General features: G+C 36.9%; 1 protein-coding gene across 4 annotated transcripts in view; it reads left to right on the top strand.

The window, feature by feature from the left end:
• Positions 1-18,797, top strand: part of MINDY3 (MINDY lysine 48 deubiquitinase 3) — a 79,681-nt gene extending 60,884 nt beyond the window's left edge. For all 4 annotated transcript variants that reach the window (XM_061436126.1, XM_061436127.1, XM_061436129.1 and 1 more), the window contains 5 exons: positions 4,058-4,130; positions 11,399-11,471; positions 13,300-13,387; positions 15,087-15,158; positions 17,812-18,797. In XM_061436126.1, coding sequence (XP_061292110.1) covers positions 4,058-4,130; positions 11,399-11,471; positions 13,300-13,387; positions 15,087-15,158; positions 17,812-17,961 — 456 coding nt within the window. In that variant the 3' untranslated portion in view covers positions 17,962-18,797. The remainder of the gene's footprint in view (positions 1-4,057; positions 4,131-11,398; positions 11,472-13,299; positions 13,388-15,086; positions 15,159-17,811) is intronic.
• The last annotated feature ends 873 nt before the right edge of the window (positions 18,798-19,670 follow it).

Raw genomic sequence — 19,670 nt, 5'->3', positions numbered from 1 at the left:
TTATGCCCATTCCTTCTACTTAGATCACAGTTTTAATTAATATTTAGAAATTTTGAAGTAATGTATTAAAACTCATTTCAAGCTCTGCCTCATCACTTACTAGAAACAAAGGTTGAAATGCAACAGGTGGTGAGTAGGAAGAATGACTTTATCTTCATCTTGTGCTTCCAAACCCTCCCCTTTGCATAAGAGCTCATCTACAGCTGTATACCTTTTCCTTCACCAGCGTTTCAGTGACTTTGCTCCTCCACAGATTCCAACATGTGTTCTCAAGGGGACAATTGAAAAAGAAAGGAGACTTGGAAACAGTTTCTACATGTAGAAACGTTTGCAATTAAGGTTTGGGAGTGGTAAAGGAAGCTAAGTAATAATAATAACAATAGTTTCAATGCTATTAAACGCCCCCTAAATCTGAGAACCCACACTACAATCCTGGCCTTGATACAAAGGTGATTGTAGAGCTAAGGCTGTACTGGTGATGTATTAGAGAAAGGAAAGCATTTTAAGAAATACTGTTCAGACTAGGTTAAATGAACAAATTTAACCCAAGAATCGGGTAGTGTCTGTAGTACCAAACTACAGTGCCTTTTTCCTATGGCTCAATGATTCTGCTCTGGAACTCTGTCCTACAGATACAACTGTTCATGTCCTATAGATATGACTGTTCACGTATGAAATCACATGTTCCAGTGTATTTGGTACAGCAGTGGTTATGGTAAAATGTTACACACAATCCAAGTATCTAGCAGTAAAGGACTGGATCATAAAATCAGAAAGGCATTGAAAGTTCAGCCAGATGAAAGCATGGCCCTTGACATGTGTATTATCTATAAAATGATACTGAAAATGCAGGAAAAGGAGACCCTAAAAGTTGGTATCAAGGGATGGTAAAAGGGAAATAATTGTATATTACCAGATCTACATTATAAAGTAACAGATTTTTAAAAATTATTTTATCATTTAATACATTAAAACTGTGTAGGGGCTTGCATATATTGCCTTGTTTTGACTCCCATACCCATTTGATACCTACTCCCCATTGAGTGGAACATACTATTAAGGTGCTCAGACATGGTCAGGTGAGAACTACTCTAACTGACCCTGAAGAGTTTATTCCTTCATCTCTGAGATAAGGGCAAGATGATTAGGACAAAAGTTATTTAGTGCATTTCTTAAAAATTTGTTTCGATGGAGAAACAGCAATTTAAATTCTATTTAACATTTATATCCCACTTTTTTAAAAATTGAAGAATAGTTGATTTACAGTGTTGTATTTCTGCTGTACAGCAAAGTGATTCAGTTATACAAATATATTTACTCTTTTTCATATTCTCTTCCATTGTGGTTTGTTACAGGATACTGTATATAGTTCCCTGTGCTGTACAGTAGACCATGTTGATTAGCTATTTTATATATAGTTATTTGTATGTACTAATCCCAGGCTCCTAATTTATCCCTCCCCCATCCCCTCCCTGCTTTGGTAATCATAGGTTTGTTTTCTGTGTGAGTCTGTTTCCATTTTATAAATAAGTTCATTTTTTTATATTTTAGATTGCACATGTAATTGATATCATACAGTATTTGACTTTCTGGTGTATTTCACTTAGTATGATACTCTCTAGGTCAGTCTGTGTTGCTGCACATGGCTTGATTTTATTCTTTTTTGTTGCTGAGTAATATCCGTGTGTGTGTATACCACATCTTTATTTCTTTCATGTCTTAGCTATTTCAGATAGTGCTGCTGTGAACACAGGGGTGCATTTATCCTTTTGAACCATGGTTTTCTCCAGATATCTGCCCAGGAGTGGGATTGCTAAATCATATGGTAGTTCTATGTTTAGCTTTTAAAAGAATCTCCATACTGTTCTCCATAGTGGCTGTACCAATGTACATTCCCACCAACCGTGTACAACCGTTCCCTTTTCTGTGCACCCTCTCTAGCATTTGTTATTTGTAGACTTTTTAATGATGTGGCCATTCTGACCTTTGTGAGGTGATACCTCATTGTAGTTTTGATTTATTTATTTTTTGAATTGTATGAGGTATTTGGATATTTTGGAAATTAAGCCCTTGTCAATTGCATCATTTGCAGATATTTTCTCCCATTCTTCAGGATGTCTTTTTACTTTGTTTATGGTTTCCTTTGCTGTGCAAAAACTTAAGAGTTTGATTAGGTCCCATTTGTTTATTTTTACTTTTATTTCTATTGCCTTGGGAGACTGACCGAAGAAAACATTGCTACAATTTATGTCAGAGTGTTTTGCCTATGATCTCTTCTAGGAGTTTTATGGTGTCATGTTTTATATTTAAGTCATTAAGCCATTTTGAGTTTGTGTGTGGTATTGAGGTGAGTATTCTAAGTTCACTGATTTATATGTGGCTGTAAATCAAGTGTGTGGGTTTATTTCTGGACTCTGTTCCACTGATCCATATGTCTGTTTTTGTACCAGTACCATGCTATTTTGATTACTGTAGCTGTGTAGTATTGTCTGAAGTCTGGGAGGGTTATGTCTCCAGCTTTGTTCTTTTTTCTCAGGATTGCTTTGGCAGTTCTGGTCTTAATGGTTCCATATACATTTTAGGATTCTTTGTTCTAGTTCTGTAAAAAAATGTCATAGGTAATTTGATAGGGATTGCTTTAAATCTGTAGATTGCTTTGGGTAATATAGAGATTTTAATAATAATTCTTTCAACCCAGGAGCATGGGATGTCTTTCTGTCTCATTAAGTCATTTCCAAATTCCTTCATCAGTGTTTTATAGTTCTTACCATATGAGTCTTTCACTTCTTTGGCCAGGTTCATTCCTAAGTATTTTATTACTTTTGATGCGATTTTAAAAGGGATTTTTTTTGTACTTTTTGATATTTCATTGTTAGTGTAAAGAACTGTAACAGATTTCTGTATATTAATTTTGTATCCTGCTATATTGTTGGTTATTTATCAGTTCTAGAAGTTTTTATATGAAATCTTTAGGATTTTCTACATATATGTCATCTGCATATAATGAAAATTTTACTTCCCTTTTATTTTGAATCCCTTTATTTTTCTTGTTCAATTGCTGTGGCTAGGACTTTCAATACTATGTTGATTAGAAGAGCTGAGAGTGGACATCCTGGTCTTGTTTCAGATTTTAGTGGGAAAGCTTTCAGCTTTTCACCATTGAGTTTTATGTTGGCTGAGGATTTGTCATAAATAGCATTTGTCATGTTGAGATATGTTTCCTTTATACCTACTCCTCAAAAAGGAATCAAGATGGTAAAAAGAGAAGCTTGGGAAACTTGCTCTCTGATAAGGTTTGTCTGAATGAACATAATTATAGGCAGATGCTTGGACCAGATATATGAATAGAGGAAAACAACTAGAGCCTATATTCTAGTTTCATGTTGGTTAAGTGTAGAATTTCATAATGGTTAAAATATGTGGAGTAAAGCTTTGTGAAGAGTCCAGGATAACATTGAACTTTATGCTTATTTTTGGTAAGTTGTGGCTTACTTTTAAAGAAATTCATCATGATAGAGAATAAGTTTTATAGGGGGAAAAAACCTGCCTTTTGGATATTTCCTTTAATAAAAGTTAAAATTCTGAACATGCTGAAGTTGTTATTGATCTGTCCCTAGGTCATTGATATAACATGCTTTCTAAAGTAAAAAATTTCAAATGAATTCTTATGTAATTGTTGTCATATCTCTGGATTTAATTTTTAGATATTTGAAAACTAGAGTATATTTTGTTATTTTTCATTGGCTATTACTATACAACAAAAAATGTCATTAATTTTTAGAGATTCAGTTTTATAGTAATTACTTATGCAATATTAGACTTTTTCAAGAGTTATATAAAACTTTATATGTCATTCTTACAACAGTTCTCTGTGAAGTATTGCCATTTTTCAGAGGTAAAGTTAAGGCCCAGAGAGTCATACAGCTATGATACAAATATTAACAGAACTCACAGTATTTTGATTCCAAATGTCTTCATTTCTCTAGCCTTGTATTTATTTTGCTTTTAATGTCATGATATTGCAGCTTGTTGATAGCATGTTTTTTTATGTTTTCAGGATATGGCTTTAGTTGCCCCTGAGGCTCCTTCAGAACAAGCCAGAAGAGTTTTTCAAACTTATGATCCAGAAGGTAAAAGATTTTATTTTTTATTAACATTGTTTTATATCTTTATATATTTGAAATACATTGATCCTTTCCTGAGTTTTATTTTTAAAGAGTTGTTGGATTACTGAATGAAATCTATCTTGGACTAGTTGAAAGTTTTAAATAAGAAACAGTGGAAATGAGAACCAAAAAAAGTGATCATCATATTCTCACAAGGAAGGGTTTTGTTTCACATGGTACTTAAGTATGGTTACTTGAATCTTGACTTCTGATGGTGTTAAACAGGGAAAAATACTACTTTTGAATTAAACTTTCTTAGCAGTTTTCAAATAAGCAGTACAGTATGATTAATTCTAGTCACCATGCTGTACATCACATCCCATGACTCATATTATAACTGAAGGTTGTACCTCTGACATCTTTTACTCCTTTCACCTACTCCCCCACCCCTTGCCTCTAGCAACCACCAATCTGTTCCTGTATCTGTGAGCTCAGTCTTGTTTAGATTCCACATATAATTGGGATAATAGGGTATTTGTCTTTGTCTGATTTACTTCACTTTAGCATAATGCCCTCAAGTTCCAACCATGTTGAGGCAAATAGAAAGAGTTCCTTCCTTTTTTATTGGCTGAATAATACTCCATTTAGTGTATAGACCACATTTTCTTCATCCATTCATCCACTGATGGACATTTGGAGTGTTTCAGTATCTTGGGTTGTAAACAGTGCTGCATTGAACATGAAGATGCATCTCAAGTAGTGTTTTCTCTTCCTTCAAATAAATACCCAGAAGTGGAATTGCTGGAAGATGTGGTAGTTCTTTCTCTTTTTAACTTTCTGAGAAACCTCCATACTGTACTCCATCGTGGCTGTACATCCCCACCAACAGTGCCCAGGGGTTCCCTTTTCTCCACATCCTCTCGAACACCTGCTGTTTCTTATTGTGACTTTGATTTGCATTTCCCTGACAACTAGTGGGTGTTGAGTACTGTTTCATGTACCTGTTGTATATAATCAGTATATCTTCATAGGAAAATGTGCATTCAGAGCCTCTGCCTCTATTTTAATCATAGTGTTTGAGGTTTCTGTATTGAGTTCTGTGAGTTCTTCACATATTTTGTATAGTAACCCTTTATCAGATGTGAGATTTGCAAATATATTCTCCCATTCAGTAGGTTGCCTTTTCATTTTCCTTTGTTACACAGAAGCTTTTTAGTTTGATACAGTCCACTTGTTTATTTTTGCTTTTGATGTCATATCCAAAAAAATCAATGCCAAGAGTGTCGTGGAGCTTACCACCTGTGTTTTCTAACAAGTTTTAAGGTTTCTGGTCTTACAGTCAAGTCTTAACTCAAAGTGGATCAAATTATGTGTGTGGTGTAAGACAAGTGGTCCAGTTTTCACAGTACCACTTGTTGAAGAGACTGGTCTTTATTCATTGTATATCATAACTCCTGTGCTGTAAGTTAATTGTCTATTTATGTGTAGGTTTATGTCTGGACTCTATTTGTTCCATTGATCTGTGTGGCTGTTTTAGGTGAGCACCTAAAAACAGGGCAGGGCACCCGGGGGTAGACCTTCTGGGAGGAGATACCGGAGCAGCTCTGATGAAGAGGGTAGGAGACCATTGCAGCAGGGGCTGCATGTGCCCCGCCCCAACTGTTGGGGATGCCTGCATGGGTTTTCCTTTTCCCCCAGGTGGTGAACTTCCTCCCAGAGCAACCCTCCTGGTGTCAGGCTGCTCTTGGCTGGGGGATACTTCTTAAAAAGTGGTGTACTTTTCTACACCACTATCCTCAATGTATCTTGGAACACCATGGGGTTTTTGCTTCTGCTTCATAGCCCAGTGCTATCCTCGGACTGTTTTCTTCAGTTTGTAGTTGTTTGTTGTTTTGTTGGGTTTTTGTGTGGGAGACATGAGTTGGGGTCTCCAAGCCTCCATCTTGCTGATATCACTCCCCAGAATATTTCTGTGTAATACTGTGGAAGAAAATACAGAAGAAGAAAAACAAACTTTATGATTTGTTTTTGAGCCAGATCTTAGCTTCTCTACCACACTAACAAAGGTTGTTTTGAAAAGTTCATAGATAGATAGATATCACTCTGTTGTCCACTGTATCATTGCTAACTAGGTGGTTTTGATCACCTTTGCATTTATGTACTTTAGTTAGGTGATGGTCACAACTAACTGAGTTTTCCAGGATAACCTTAAAACTGAGTTGTGCCTTCTATTCCCTTGTAAATTACCATGTAGGAACCTACGTTGTTGGATTAGTCCTTATCAACTGATGAATGCAGTTATTTTTATAAATTCATTTTCTTCTGTCTTGAGATTTTTTGTTCTTGGAGATGTACTCTTTCAGTCACACAAATTCTAGGAATCTTGGTAACCCATATAACTTTAGTTACCTTTCAGTCTATAAGTCTGCTTTCTTATGTATCTTCAGATCAGATCAGTCGCTCAGTCGTGTCCAACTTTTTGCGACCCCATGAATCGCAGCACGCCAGGCCTCCCTGTCCATCACCAACTCCCGGAGTTCACTCAGACTCACCTTCCAAAGAAATCCCAGGGCTGATCTCCTTCAGAATGGACTGGTTGGATCTCCTTGCAGTCCAAGGGACTCTCAAGGATCTTCTCCAACACCACAGTTCAAAAGCATCAACTCTTTGGCACTCAGCCTTCTTCACGGTCCAACTCTCACATCCATACATGACCACAGGAAAAACCATAGCCTTGACTAGACGAACCTTTGTGGGCAAAGTAACGTCTCTGCTTTTGAATATGCCATCTAGGTTGGTCATAACTTTCCTTCCAAGGAGTAAGCGTCTTTTAATTTCATGGCTGCAGTCACCATCTGCAGTATTTTGGAGCCCCCCAAAATAAAGTCTGACACTGTTTCCACTGTTTCCCCATCTATTTCCCATGAGATGATGGGACCATATACCATAATCTTCGTTTTGTGAATGTTGAGCTTTAAGCCAGCTTTTTCACTCTCCACTTTCACTTTGAGGCTTTTTAGTTCCTCTTCACTTTCTGCCATAAGGGTGGTGTCATCTGCATATCTGAGGTTATTGATATATCTCCCGGCAATCTCGATTCCAGCTTGTGCTTCTTCCAGTCCAGCATTTCTCATGAGGTACTCTGCATATAAGTTAAATAAACAGGGTGACAATATACAGCCTTGATGTACTCCTTTTCCTATTTGGAACCAGTCTATTGTTCCATGTCTGGTTCTAACTGTTGCTTCCTGACATGCATATAGGTTTCTCAAGAGGCAGATCAGGTGGCCTGGTATTCCCATCTCTTTCAGAATTTTCCACAGTTTATTGTGATCCACACAGAGGCTTTGGCATAGTCAATAAAGCAGAAATAGATGTTTTTCTGGAACACTCTTTCTATGATCCAGCGGATGTTGGCAATTTGATCTCTGGTTCCTCTGCCTTTTCTAAAACCAGATTGAATATCTGGAAGTTCATGGTTCATGTATTGTTGAAGCCTGGCTTGGAGAATTTTAAGCATCACTTTACTAGCGTATGAGATGAGTGCAGTTGTGCGGTAGTTTGAGCATTCTTTGGCATTGCCTTTCTTTGGGATTGGAATGAAAACTGACCTTTTCCAGTCCTGTGGCCACTGCTGAGTTTTCCAAAAAGAAAATTCTTCATTTTTAGTCACAAACTAATCAGCTACCTTACTAATTTGCTCCCCACCCCCACCATAGTACTCTTGTCTGTGTTCTGCACCACGTTTGGTTTGTAACTTTCCCATCACATATAAAGTAAAGTGGTTTTGCAAGATAGGCCAGAAATCAACTACTCATTTCTTTCCAAACCTCATAGGTACAGTTCACAAAGCTGTTTTTGGTTGAACCATGGTGCCTGAACAGAACAGTTTATGTAAGTGTAAAGTTAGGTTAGCGTGAATAATTGTCAGAACTGTGATAGAGCAGCTTCTTATATCAAGCCCTGTGCTGGTCCTAGGGCTATGTCTTCCCTGCTGTCCAGGGGCCAGAGAAGCAAAGCAGCAGGGAGACATGGGACAGGAGACCAGGGCAAAAGCAACCACAAAAACGCCCGGACCTTGCCTCAGGGCCAGAGTCACATATTTTCTCCACTAAGAGTTCTACTAAATTGTTTGTTAGTAAAGGATTGATAATAATAATAGGTAAAGTATGATACAACCTTTAATAAAAATAATTTATTATTTTCTTGACTAAGACCAACAGCGTTTACAGTCTCCTCAGTTAGATCTCTTCTGGGAAATGGCAACCCACTCCAGTATTCTTGCCTTGTCCATGGGATTTCCAAGCTTGGCGGGCTACAGTCCTTGGGGTCACAAAGAGTCAGACACAACTTGGCGACTAAACAATAAACAATAACTAGCTCTCGATTTTCTCCTCTGTTCCTAAGAAACTTTACTCTTATTATCTACAGAGGTTTGAATATGTTACAGTCCCAGTGCTGGGTCCTGCCTCCTCTCAAGCTCTCCCTCACCCGCTTGAACTCCTGACACAGCTCTTCTCCTGCAGCTCTCTGTCAGCTGCGGCCTCTGCTAAGAGAGACCTGCCAGGTTCCCCTTGTCTTCCCCAGGTTTTCCCAGTGGGAATCACAGTGGGTGCTTCCTTTTCCTTCACGTCCAGCTCTGACTTCTCCCTCATGAACTCTCATCATACCAAGCAGGTTGTTAACTCACTCCACTGTCACGCTCCTTCCCAGCACTGCTCTGCGCTATGTCCCTCCTCTCATGCTGTAGGAGCTGGGCACTTCTTACCATATGTTTACTTGTTTTTAAAAAGCAAAACTCTTTCACATTTGTAAACAAATAGCTTTTCCCCTCCTTTTCAAATGTCTTAAAACACAGCCTAACTGTATGTGAATATTGGCTCTGTAGCTGCTCACGAGCTCACTGTCACACACACAGTGCCCCCTCTCATCCTCCCCATTCTTCTGAGGTGGAGCGCCTGCACAGGTCTGTTTTATATTCATGTGGTTAAATTACTGATGCAAAAAAAAAAAAAATATTACTGATGCATTCACATTCTCCTTTTTTCTTGTGTGCTTCTTAGCCCTGCTTGGTGTGTGTGTGTGTGTGTGTGTGTGTGTGCGCATGCGTGCTCACTCAGTGTGTGTGTGCTCACTCAGTGTGTGTGTGTGTGTGCGCGCGCGTGCGTGTGTGTGTGTGCTCACTCGGTCGTGTCTGATTCTTTGCAACCCACCAGCATGGTAGCCCATGGACTATAGCCCACTGGGCTTCTTTGTACATGGAATTTTCCAGGCAAGAATAGCTTGAGAAGTCAACAAATTGACTCTCAGGTTTCCTCTGCTGTTGGTATTGAGGTTATCTTACCATTGTGTCTCCATTTCCATATTCTTTGTGGAACCAACCAACTAAATCCTAGATGGCATGAGTTTCATCTGCTTAGACTTAAGGCTTCTTTTTCTAAAGACCTTGTCTTGATATGAATGACTGCTAAAGAATAAAGTAACTTCAAAATCAGTGTTTTAAAAAGGTAATTCCGAATCTCCTCTTCTGATCTTGGGTATATTAAAAGTCTGTGAGGTATTGAAAAAATGCTCTCCAGTCTCTAGTTATACTGTATGTATAAAAAAATAGTCACTGGCTTATAGTCACTGCTGTGCTCCGTGTTTACAAGCTGTAAATCTCATAGGCTGCTTAAAAAGTATTGGAGTGGTTACGTTTTGAGGTAAATCATGTTTGAGTTAACGAGGTCATTGTGTTGTTTTCCTGCTTGTTGTTTGTATCTTATACAGCCAATTAGCTTTTTTGAGGATGGGAGCAGAGTCTCAGTTACAGTAAGAAGAGATTAGGCTGCCTGCCATTCAGTGCTCCTGAAGAATATTGTAATACACACTGCCTGTGTCGAGTGATACATGTGATAACCCATAAACACAGAACTGTTTCTGTCTGCCAGTGACCTGATAAAGCCTGTTTTACATTTGGAGATGCTAAGCTTTCAGCTGTGACCTAACTAAGCAAAATGAATAATTTTTTTCTACCTTTCGAACTCAAGTTAGGCTTACAAAGCTGGAATATTTTCACAGGTGCCTTCAAACAAGTTCTTTATTCTCTATATTGTAAATTATTGGTAGCTTGACAAACTGGAATTATTCTAAACCCCCACTTTATAAAACTATGTTTAGGAAAATTTTTAATTATCCTAAATGATTCTCAGCCTTTTAGTCAAGGCCAGTCTTCATATGAATAAGCATGTGCTTAAGGAGGTTTAAGAAAATACTTTAAAAAATCATAACTTCTTTATTTCCTTTCTGGTAGAGACAGAGTACATGCTACATCCAGAAAGAGCAGCTATGCTTTATATTGTGGTTTGATGACAGAAGCAGGGCTTGTGGACACCTCATTTTCCAAGACAAGATTTTTATTTTTATTATTCTAATCCCTGAAAAAGGGTATCATTTTGGAAGCTGATCAGAAGCCAAGACAGTCTTCAGAAATGAGTAAATGGGTAGAGGAATTCGAGTGTTGTACATTTAAGGGAATCAACAACTTGCTTGTTTAAAGGCACTGTGATTTCAGACAGCCCTACAAGCTTTTTTTGTGTGTCATGCTCTATTGCGTCATCTGAGTTTGGGCCATTTCCCATCCTCATTGAGCCCCAGAAAAGGAGTATTTTCTATTGACTAGTCTTCATCTACATTTGAGTCTACTCTGCGTCCCAACTTTTTTTTTTTTCCTATTAAATCTTTGGCTTTTATGTAAGTCAGGTCTGTTGATTTAAGTCAAGAGATATCTTTTCTTGATCTTATATTATTAGAGATCTCAATAGCAATCGATCATGAAAATCCTTTCAAAAAGTTAAAAAAACATTGTAACAAGAGGAATTTATTGGTAAAGGATTATTTAAATTGGATTTGTTAAAGGGAATTTAAAGGTTTACATTTCAATAAATATTGAAAAATATACCTAATTAATAAATAGTTGTTATAAACTTAAGTAGAAAAAACTTACATCGTTTAAATTTGTAAGCCTGTTTAAGAAGTAATTTGGCTTTAAGGTTTCCTTGGTGTTCTCAGGTAGAAGTCATGTGGTTATTTTTGTATTAAAAACTAACCTTGAAAATAAATCTTTGCCTATGTGCTCAAGAACACTAACAGAAAAAAAGAACCTGATAGACACTGTGCCCAGAATAAACTGAATATGCTATTCCTTAACTCTTTGTATCCCTCTTCCTGACTTTTCATGGTGTCTGTGATCAGCAATAATAGCATTTCTTGAAGTAAACTATCTAAATTGTTTCTGTAATATTTTTTCTCAGATAATGGATTCATACCTGACTCACTTCTAGAAGATGTGATGAAAGCATTGGACCTTGTTTCCGATCCTGAATAGTAAGATACATACAAAGTGTTATTTATTTAGTGAGGGGGGAGGGTGGGAGGACTCTTAACTGCCCCACGTGGCCATTGTCTTCATTAAAAATGTACATCATTCCATCTATAACTTCTATAAATTTGGGATCTTTATTATCCATGGGAAGATCTGTCTAGTTAGGTGGACACATCTTTTAATCAAATACATAATATATTGATCAAATATAGGTTATTAAAAATCACCTTTGATCTACATTTCTTTTTTTCCCTTTTTCTGAAAGTGTATCTGACAGTGAACAAGCTTTAGCTAACAAACATTTAAGGAAAGGATTCAGCAAAAGCAACCCAAAACAAATTGGTATACACAGTTTTTAGAACTTGATACTATTCTGTTTTCAGTTAGTTTGGCTTATTTTCTTTGAAAGTATGAAATATGTATAAACATTTGCAAATTAATCACATGTGAAATAATGTCTCAATCTCACCACCTAGAGCTGGGATGTTACCCTTTCTTAGTAGACATAATTGGTGATTCCAACTTAAAGAGGAGAAATTCAGAGACAGTTGAACCAGTCCAATAAATGGTATAATAGTAACTACCGTATTTATTCTCAACTGATTACCAAGTGGAGATCTTTTTGTTTACATTGCTCTAATACTCGAGAGAGACTTGAACTCGGATAATTTTGGTTACTAAGAAGTCTTAAGATGGGAAGGAAGAAAAAGGTCGTTATTAAAGTTAGCACAGCTGAGTCAAATTGTTTTTTCTAGAAATAGCTGTAAGATTGGACAGTTACTCACTTGGTCTTTTGGTCCAGTCACATTTATAATGTTTGATGGCCATAAGCTAACTGGACTGTATCAAGGATTAATAAATATAGTAAATATATGTATTACTGTATTCTTAAAGTAAGCTAAAGGAAAGGTTATTAGGAAAATCATCAGAGAAATATATTTATGATATATGTATATATTGATTGAAAAATACGTGTGTGTGTGTGTGTGTGTGTGTGTGTGTGTAAGTGGACCCTGGCAATTCAAAGCCATGTTATGCAAGGCTCAACTGTATAAAAGTTACCTTTATAACCTGAGAGGTAATATGGAGAATAAAAATGTTCTGAAAAGACCATTTTCATTTTTAAAACTCTTTAAACTGCAATCCATCTTCTCTGCCTTCTTTCTATACATAGTACCTTTCAGCAACCTCAGTGACACCAAATGCTAAGGGCTCTGCCAAGCGCTACTCCAGTCATGCCACTTCTTGAAATTCAGTGTACTTTATTAGCTCTTTGAGAATTGTCTTACCTTTTTTAACCTTCAGTTTACACTGTCTAAGAATTTTAAACCTCCACCTTATTTGGTTCTTGAAAGTAAGCTTTTCAGGAGATGTTTTTGATTATCCCCCCGTACCGCTGCCTTTGACACTGTTCCTTTTTCTCTTTAACGTAAAAGAAAAAAATGTTTATTTTTAAGCCTAAATGCCTCATTTGGTAGCTAAATTCAGGGATACCTATGACGCAAAGGGAATGTGCTTTTGGGAGGCTATAGGCCTGCTTTTACAAGCCTGGGTTTTTTATACGTTACCTAATAAGGAACAATATTCCAAAGTCATCATCATAATTTAAATTCTAAATAGTAACAGATTACTCTGGTTTAAAAATAACCAAGTTTTGGCAAATTAGATGTCATTCCTGTGTATTTGTCATTAAGGGTCTAAAAAAGAACAGCTCTCGGGATTTTTGGCAGTCAAATGTGTTGCAGTACCAGTAATTTAATCATGAAAGAAGAAAAATAAGCTTTTTTTTTCCTGTGGTATCCACTGTTTTTCTTTTCTCTCTCTCCATAGTATAAATCTTATGAAGAATAAATTAGATCCAGAAGGATTAGGAATCATATTATTGGGTCCATTTCTTCAAGAATTTTTTCCTGATCAGGTAACATTGTTTCATTCTATTGGGATGATCATATTATGATTGTTTCAGCATTTTTCCCTACTAAACATGTTCTAACATGCAGATATTAGACTAAGCACTATTATTATGTAAATACTTGCCCAGACCAAGAGGATAGAAGGGCATGTGTGTTCCAATACAGTAATGTAAAATTTTGATTAAAGGACAGAGGTGGTGAAAGAGTATATACACCAATATAGATACTTTGATACTGTTTTCTAAAGAAAGATTCTCTTAATTCCCTCCTGCCCCTGGGTAACTTCTCTCAGGTCCCTATTGTCAACAGTTTGGTATGTATCTTTAGAACTTTCTCAACGCTAGCAAAGAAGGTTAAGGAGCCTGTGTGTAGTGCGAACTCCTACCAGTGCTCCTGTATCCCAGGAGAATTTTAGTTGCATTAAAGAAGACCCTTTGAGTGCAACTGTACTGTTTCATGTTGGGTCATGTCTATGTCACTGGCTAATTCTACAGCCTACACTTACTTTTCCTCCTGTAGGAGTGCAGGGTTTTACCACTCCCTCAAATTATTTAGCAGGTGTGTTGTGATTTCATCAGATACCAGCATGGTTTACAGTAAGAATAGCAGAAGCAGCTACCATTTAATAAGCATGTACTATGCATGAGATACTGTGTACCTTCTCAATTGTGTATTATTTTTCCCCGTGAGGAAATTGAAGATTAGAGAACTTAAAAAAATGGCTTACAGTTATACTGCTAGCACGAGGCTGATTCAGGCTCCAGTGTAGGTTGTCTAAGCCCAGAGACAAAGCATTTTAGCACCGTTACATTACCTTTTGTTGCTATTTTATGCCACTTGTTACTAGAACTGCAGTAAAATATTTATTTTGTAAGTTAACTCTGAAAATCCAGTCAAATCATTTATCTAAGTAATTGCACTGACTCGTGTATAAATTAGGATGGTTGATATGTCTTATAAAACTTTTGAGTGGGATACAAAAAAGAGCTTGGATTCTAGACATGAAAAGTTAAAAACAGTTAAAATACGAACTTTTAAAATACGATGCACAAATTATTGAGACAACTGGAAGTCCAATTAGTATATTTACGGAAAACTTAAAGTAAGATTTGAACTAGATCTTGTAAAACAAGAGAAGTTGAAAAAAAAAATCACAAATGTGCACAGAGCTGACAACAAAAGGTCTTTTCATGGGAAGATGAGGAATATGCTTGTCTCAGAGAACTGAGAAAGGTGAGTGGTTGGGGACAAGACTGGAAAAGCAGCTTAGGTCCTACGTTTTTAGGATTCTTGGTTACAAATCCCAGCATGAACTAAACATGAGCAGGAAGGAGTAGCTCAGAATACCTGAAGGATGGAAGAGGTAGGTAGTGCCTGGAAGGTGGGTTCCAGGAGCTTCTGGGACTGGGCCAAGTCTCATCTCCACCCCCATACATGCACATATTCAAAACCATAAACTACTGTAGAAGAGCTTATCATAAAAATCACCGCTCCGCCAATTTCCAGTCTCTTCCCCAGATGCGACTATTTCAGCTTTTAGATTTTATAGTACTTAAGTACATAAATCTAAGTTTCTTGCTTTGTCAACTGATTCCTTAATCAAGGCTGTAGAATTAAGAAGCTTCCATTTTACTTTGAATTGCTAGTTAGAAATTGCCTGATATAAAGATTTACAGTTTTAATTGTTGGTTATTTATAATATAGGGTTCCAGTGGTCCAGAGTCTTTTACTGTCTACCACTACAATGGATTGAAACAGTCAAATTACAATGAAAAGGTATGATAACTCAGTATAATTTGTCTTCACCTGAGTTGATAAAATACAGGAGTATGTATTACAATGTGAGTCCCATAAAACTGATGCCTAAGCAAGGAGGTTATTCTAGGAGTCTCTTACTGTCACAGCTTATCTTAGACCTGGACTCCTGAGATCATCATTGGAATTTTGGAGTAGTGGTTTCACTGTAACAAGGTAACTCATCTACATACATGTTGTTACCCTTGGTGTGCAAATATTACAAAATCAAGTTTAGTCCACTGAAGTTACTGATCCACTTAAATGAAGAAAGAAGGGGCAAGAGGGAGACTTTATTTTTAAAAAAAAGAAATCTATTTTAAAGGATTTAAATTAATAACCATAACAGCGAGCATTTATTGAGGATGTACCTAGAATTGTCATCAACACTTTGTTTTCTCCAAAGTTTCACCCCACCCCGTGAACTAAGTATTCTTGCATATTCTCCGTTTACAGTAGAGAAAACTGAGGCACAAAGAAGGAAGCAGCTCACCAAGGTCAGGCAGCCAGGAGACAGCAGAGCTGGAGCAAAGGCTAGGTGTCTCCCTCCAAGCCTGCGGTTCACCCGCTGTGCTCTGATTCTGCCTTCTTGAATCTCGGACAAGGGCCCGCGGGTGCTTCACTTGCAGATGTACTCACCCACTCCACAGCAGAAGCTTGGTCTTGCCAATTCACCCTCTTTGATTAATGAGCTTGGCGACACATGAGATATATCTACTCTGTTTGCATTTATTCCAGTTAAGAGTCACAGTAGATACAGCTCATATTAGGACTAAGGCCTAACATGCCTTTTTAATTTGAAGTACCCATGCTGACTTCATGTGTATTTGATATACTGAGGATGGCTACAGAAAACAGATCATCATGTGCATTAGGGCAAATCTAAACCTGCCCCTAAAATATACTTTTGTTTTCATAACAAAATATAAATTAGAACTTTTACTAAATTAGGGCCAAAGATCTTTTCATAGGAGGGTAATTGATTGATACCTATTTTGAAAAATAGAAATTGTCAATAAGAAAACTTGTATGTTTGGTCCTAATGTGTAAATGAGCGCTTCATCTAGTTCTAAGTTCTGTGTAGCCTTGTACTAGAAGGTACTTTGTAGTCACAAAGTAGTTACTTGCCTACACAATCCCTGCAAGGTAGATCAGTCAAATATTATCTGTATTTTACAGATGAAGCCTCTGGGACAGGGAGATTAAGCGACTCACCCAGGGTCACACGGCTAGTCACTGTCAGAGCAGGGACTGGAACTGAGTTCCTGAAACCCAGTCTTGTCCTTGGTCTGCTTGCCCATGCTGTATGTGTATAGTAAGTTTTTAAGTCATGCTCATGACAAGTGTCTGACATGACTAACAAAAAGATCAGAAATCAAAGATGAACTATTAACCTGACAACAGTACATAAGAATTAGAATGCAAAGCATGTATTATACTTTTAAGCTGCAAAGGTATAACGTAAAGTTACTTACGAGCTAGAAATGTGGTAGACCGCTTAGAAGATACTATTAAAAATACCTGAGGAAACAGGTAGCAGGAGAAGGCTGGCCAAGTGGAAGGGAGCCTGGCCCACCAGGGCAGCCCAGGCTGGGGAGGCCACAGAGGAGATCATGGTACTCAGCCCTGAGCACTTCTGCTCTAATGCTGTGAGCAAGGAAGGTTTCTCATGGAAGGGAGGTCTTGTCTTTCTTGATCATTATGATAACCTGTTATATGCTTGGTGGACAATTTTTCAGAAAAAGAAGTTTTGCTTTAGAGAGCTAAAAAGCATGATTACTTAGGGTTTTAATAGTAAACTTACTCCATCAAAACTAGAACCTAATTAAGAAACCAAAGCACCTGACCTAGTAATAGAAAAATACTCCACTCCTGTAGTTAATGTTTTTTAAGGAGACTCCAACTTAAGGCTTAAGTTTATGTTCTTCCAAGATAAAAGCTATAATTACAATCATATATATCAGCCACTGAGTGTGAAAATCATTATACATACTTTTTCAACACAGCAGGCTTATTCTGTTGTCTTTCAAATTATGCAATTAGAATATCGAGAAATTAATGACAGTGCTTTCATATATACAGTGAGTGCTTATAAATGCTAACTCATTGTCAGTATGTTACTTCATAGATAATGTCTTAAAGTTTTTTAAATTAGAATGAAACCTTTTTTGACGTCCACCTGCCACTGCATATCAATTACCTAGTTTTTTATCCATCAACCTTTTCCTGCTATTTCTGTTTCTGACTGACGTCTTTTTTTCTCCATGATTTTTGGTGCCAAACCAAAATGAAGAGCACTTCAGAAGTATTTAATACAATAACAGAAAATTTCATTGCCAAATATCCAATTTGCTTCCAGCTCTGGAAATTCAGCACTTTATTTTCTGCTTTCATTATAAGTCCTTCTCAGAATATATAGCTGTATTTTTATTACAACTTTTTATCTGAAATAAGGCAGCATTTGAATGATGAGGCAACATTTGAAGAATGAATTTTATCAGAAGCAGTATATTCTTTGTGATTTTTTAAAATCCCGAATCATAAACACAGTACCCTGTTTGCTCGTCTGTGAAAAAGTCCCTCATAAGACTCTGCTAAGATTGATTGACCTCAGTGGCTTGCTTCTGTTCAATAGGTAATGTATGTGGAAGGAACCGCAGTTGTTATGGGGTTTGAAGACCCCCTGCTACAGACAGATGACACGCCCATTAAACGCTGTCTCCAAACCAAATGGCCATACATTGAATTACTCTGGACCACAGATCGCTCTCCTTCACTAAACTGATTTGCCTAAGTATTTATAAAGAAGATTGTAATAGCAGATGTTGAAAAAAGGACGCAAGACTGGCAAGTGGCCCAATGAAGCTATACACTGGTATCACTGATAAACTGTAAATAACAATTAAAGACACATTTTCAGTGTTTAAGATATGTTTAAATTATTTGTTGTAAAGCTTTATGTTAAAGGTTACCCTATTTAAATTCTTTATGTGAAATTTACTAGCAAAACTAAGCTTTAATCAAAGTTCATCACTGTTGCAGTCAGATAATTTGGTCATTTGCCAAATTACAGACATCATATTACAATAGCATTTTTATATTAAGTATCAAGGTTACTATTTATAGACTTCTACTTTGGGATTTTATTTCATTCAGGCACCGTTGATTGTTTAAGTGATTCTGGCATGCAATACATCAGCCTCCACATTGACATGCAGAAGAATTTTTACCTTTATTATTTCTAAAATCTGGTTTCCATTAGAAATATTGATAAATAACAAATTATCAACCTCAATCTTTGACAGTTGGCTTAGCTCTGGCATGTGTATAAAAAGTAGAAACTATAAGGGAACATTACCATTTATTCACAGATATATAGAGGATGTATTTTAAAAAATGATAGGAAAGAGAATCTGTTTGATAGTCTTAACACTGTTAACTTTCACTGTATTGCCAACTACACATTTCCAAATTTGTCCCAACAGCCCTGTAAGCCAGCTTTCTTGTATATTTATAAATGTGATAAATGCATGAGAACATCTGTTATTACGTTAGTATATTGCATTATTTATTATGATCCTAGTCGATGGCCTAAATAAACACTTTTTTTCTTTAACTTTACCCTTGATTTGTTTACATTCATAGCTCAAAATAACATACTCTTAAATGAGTCTGCCCAGTAGCCCTACCAGCACAGAACAAATGCCTTTTGGACTCACACAGCACCTCAACAGGTCCTTGCACTTAGCAACTCAAATGGTCAGAAGCACCAAAACCTGGGGGACAGCTGTCTTCGTAAGTGGACAAAGCCCCTTCCTGTGTACTTTCGAAAGCAATTACTATATTTCAATAGTTTTGTTGCCCAATAATTTGAAATGTGAATACCCAGAAAATACTTCACTTAAGGCAGACAAGATAGCCTCATAATGAATTTCAGAACTGAACTTTTACTTCAATAATATGTATTTCCTCTATAAATCTCTTGGGGGTTGTATTTATATTTTTGTACACATTGACAATGATAAGTAGATTTTAGCATAGGAAAGCCCCCAATTTTATATATAACAACTCCACTGTATTAGGAGTGTGTTACGAGCTACTACAATTACAGCTGTAAAATGTCAGTATTTGGGGTTAATCTTGCTTATTTCCAAATGGATATAAAATATTATGCTAGAATTAGTTCTCTAACTCTGCTCCTAAATTCCATAAGGATTATGAAAAACCATAGATTCTATTCATAAACACTGAGTCTACATTATAATCTGTTATTTTTAACAATTGTTTCATAACAAACCATTCTAAAACTTCATGACATAATCATTTTACAAAGCCTATGGCTCAGGGGTTTGAACAAAATACAACGGGAATGGCTTGTCTGCCTCTTAGCCTGGAGGCCCAGCTAGGAGAGTGTAGGTGCCTTAACTCCCATGACTGGGACCTTAGCTTGATCTGACAACTGTCTAACATGACATTAGACAACTGCAGATAACA

This window comes from Bos javanicus, chromosome 13 (genome assembly GCF_032452875.1).
Source record: "Bos javanicus breed banteng chromosome 13, ARS-OSU_banteng_1.0, whole genome shotgun sequence".
In the NCBI taxonomy this organism is placed as follows: Eukaryota; Metazoa; Chordata; class Mammalia; order Artiodactyla; family Bovidae; genus Bos; species Bos javanicus.
This window is presented reverse-complemented; position numbering and strand designations above follow the sequence as displayed.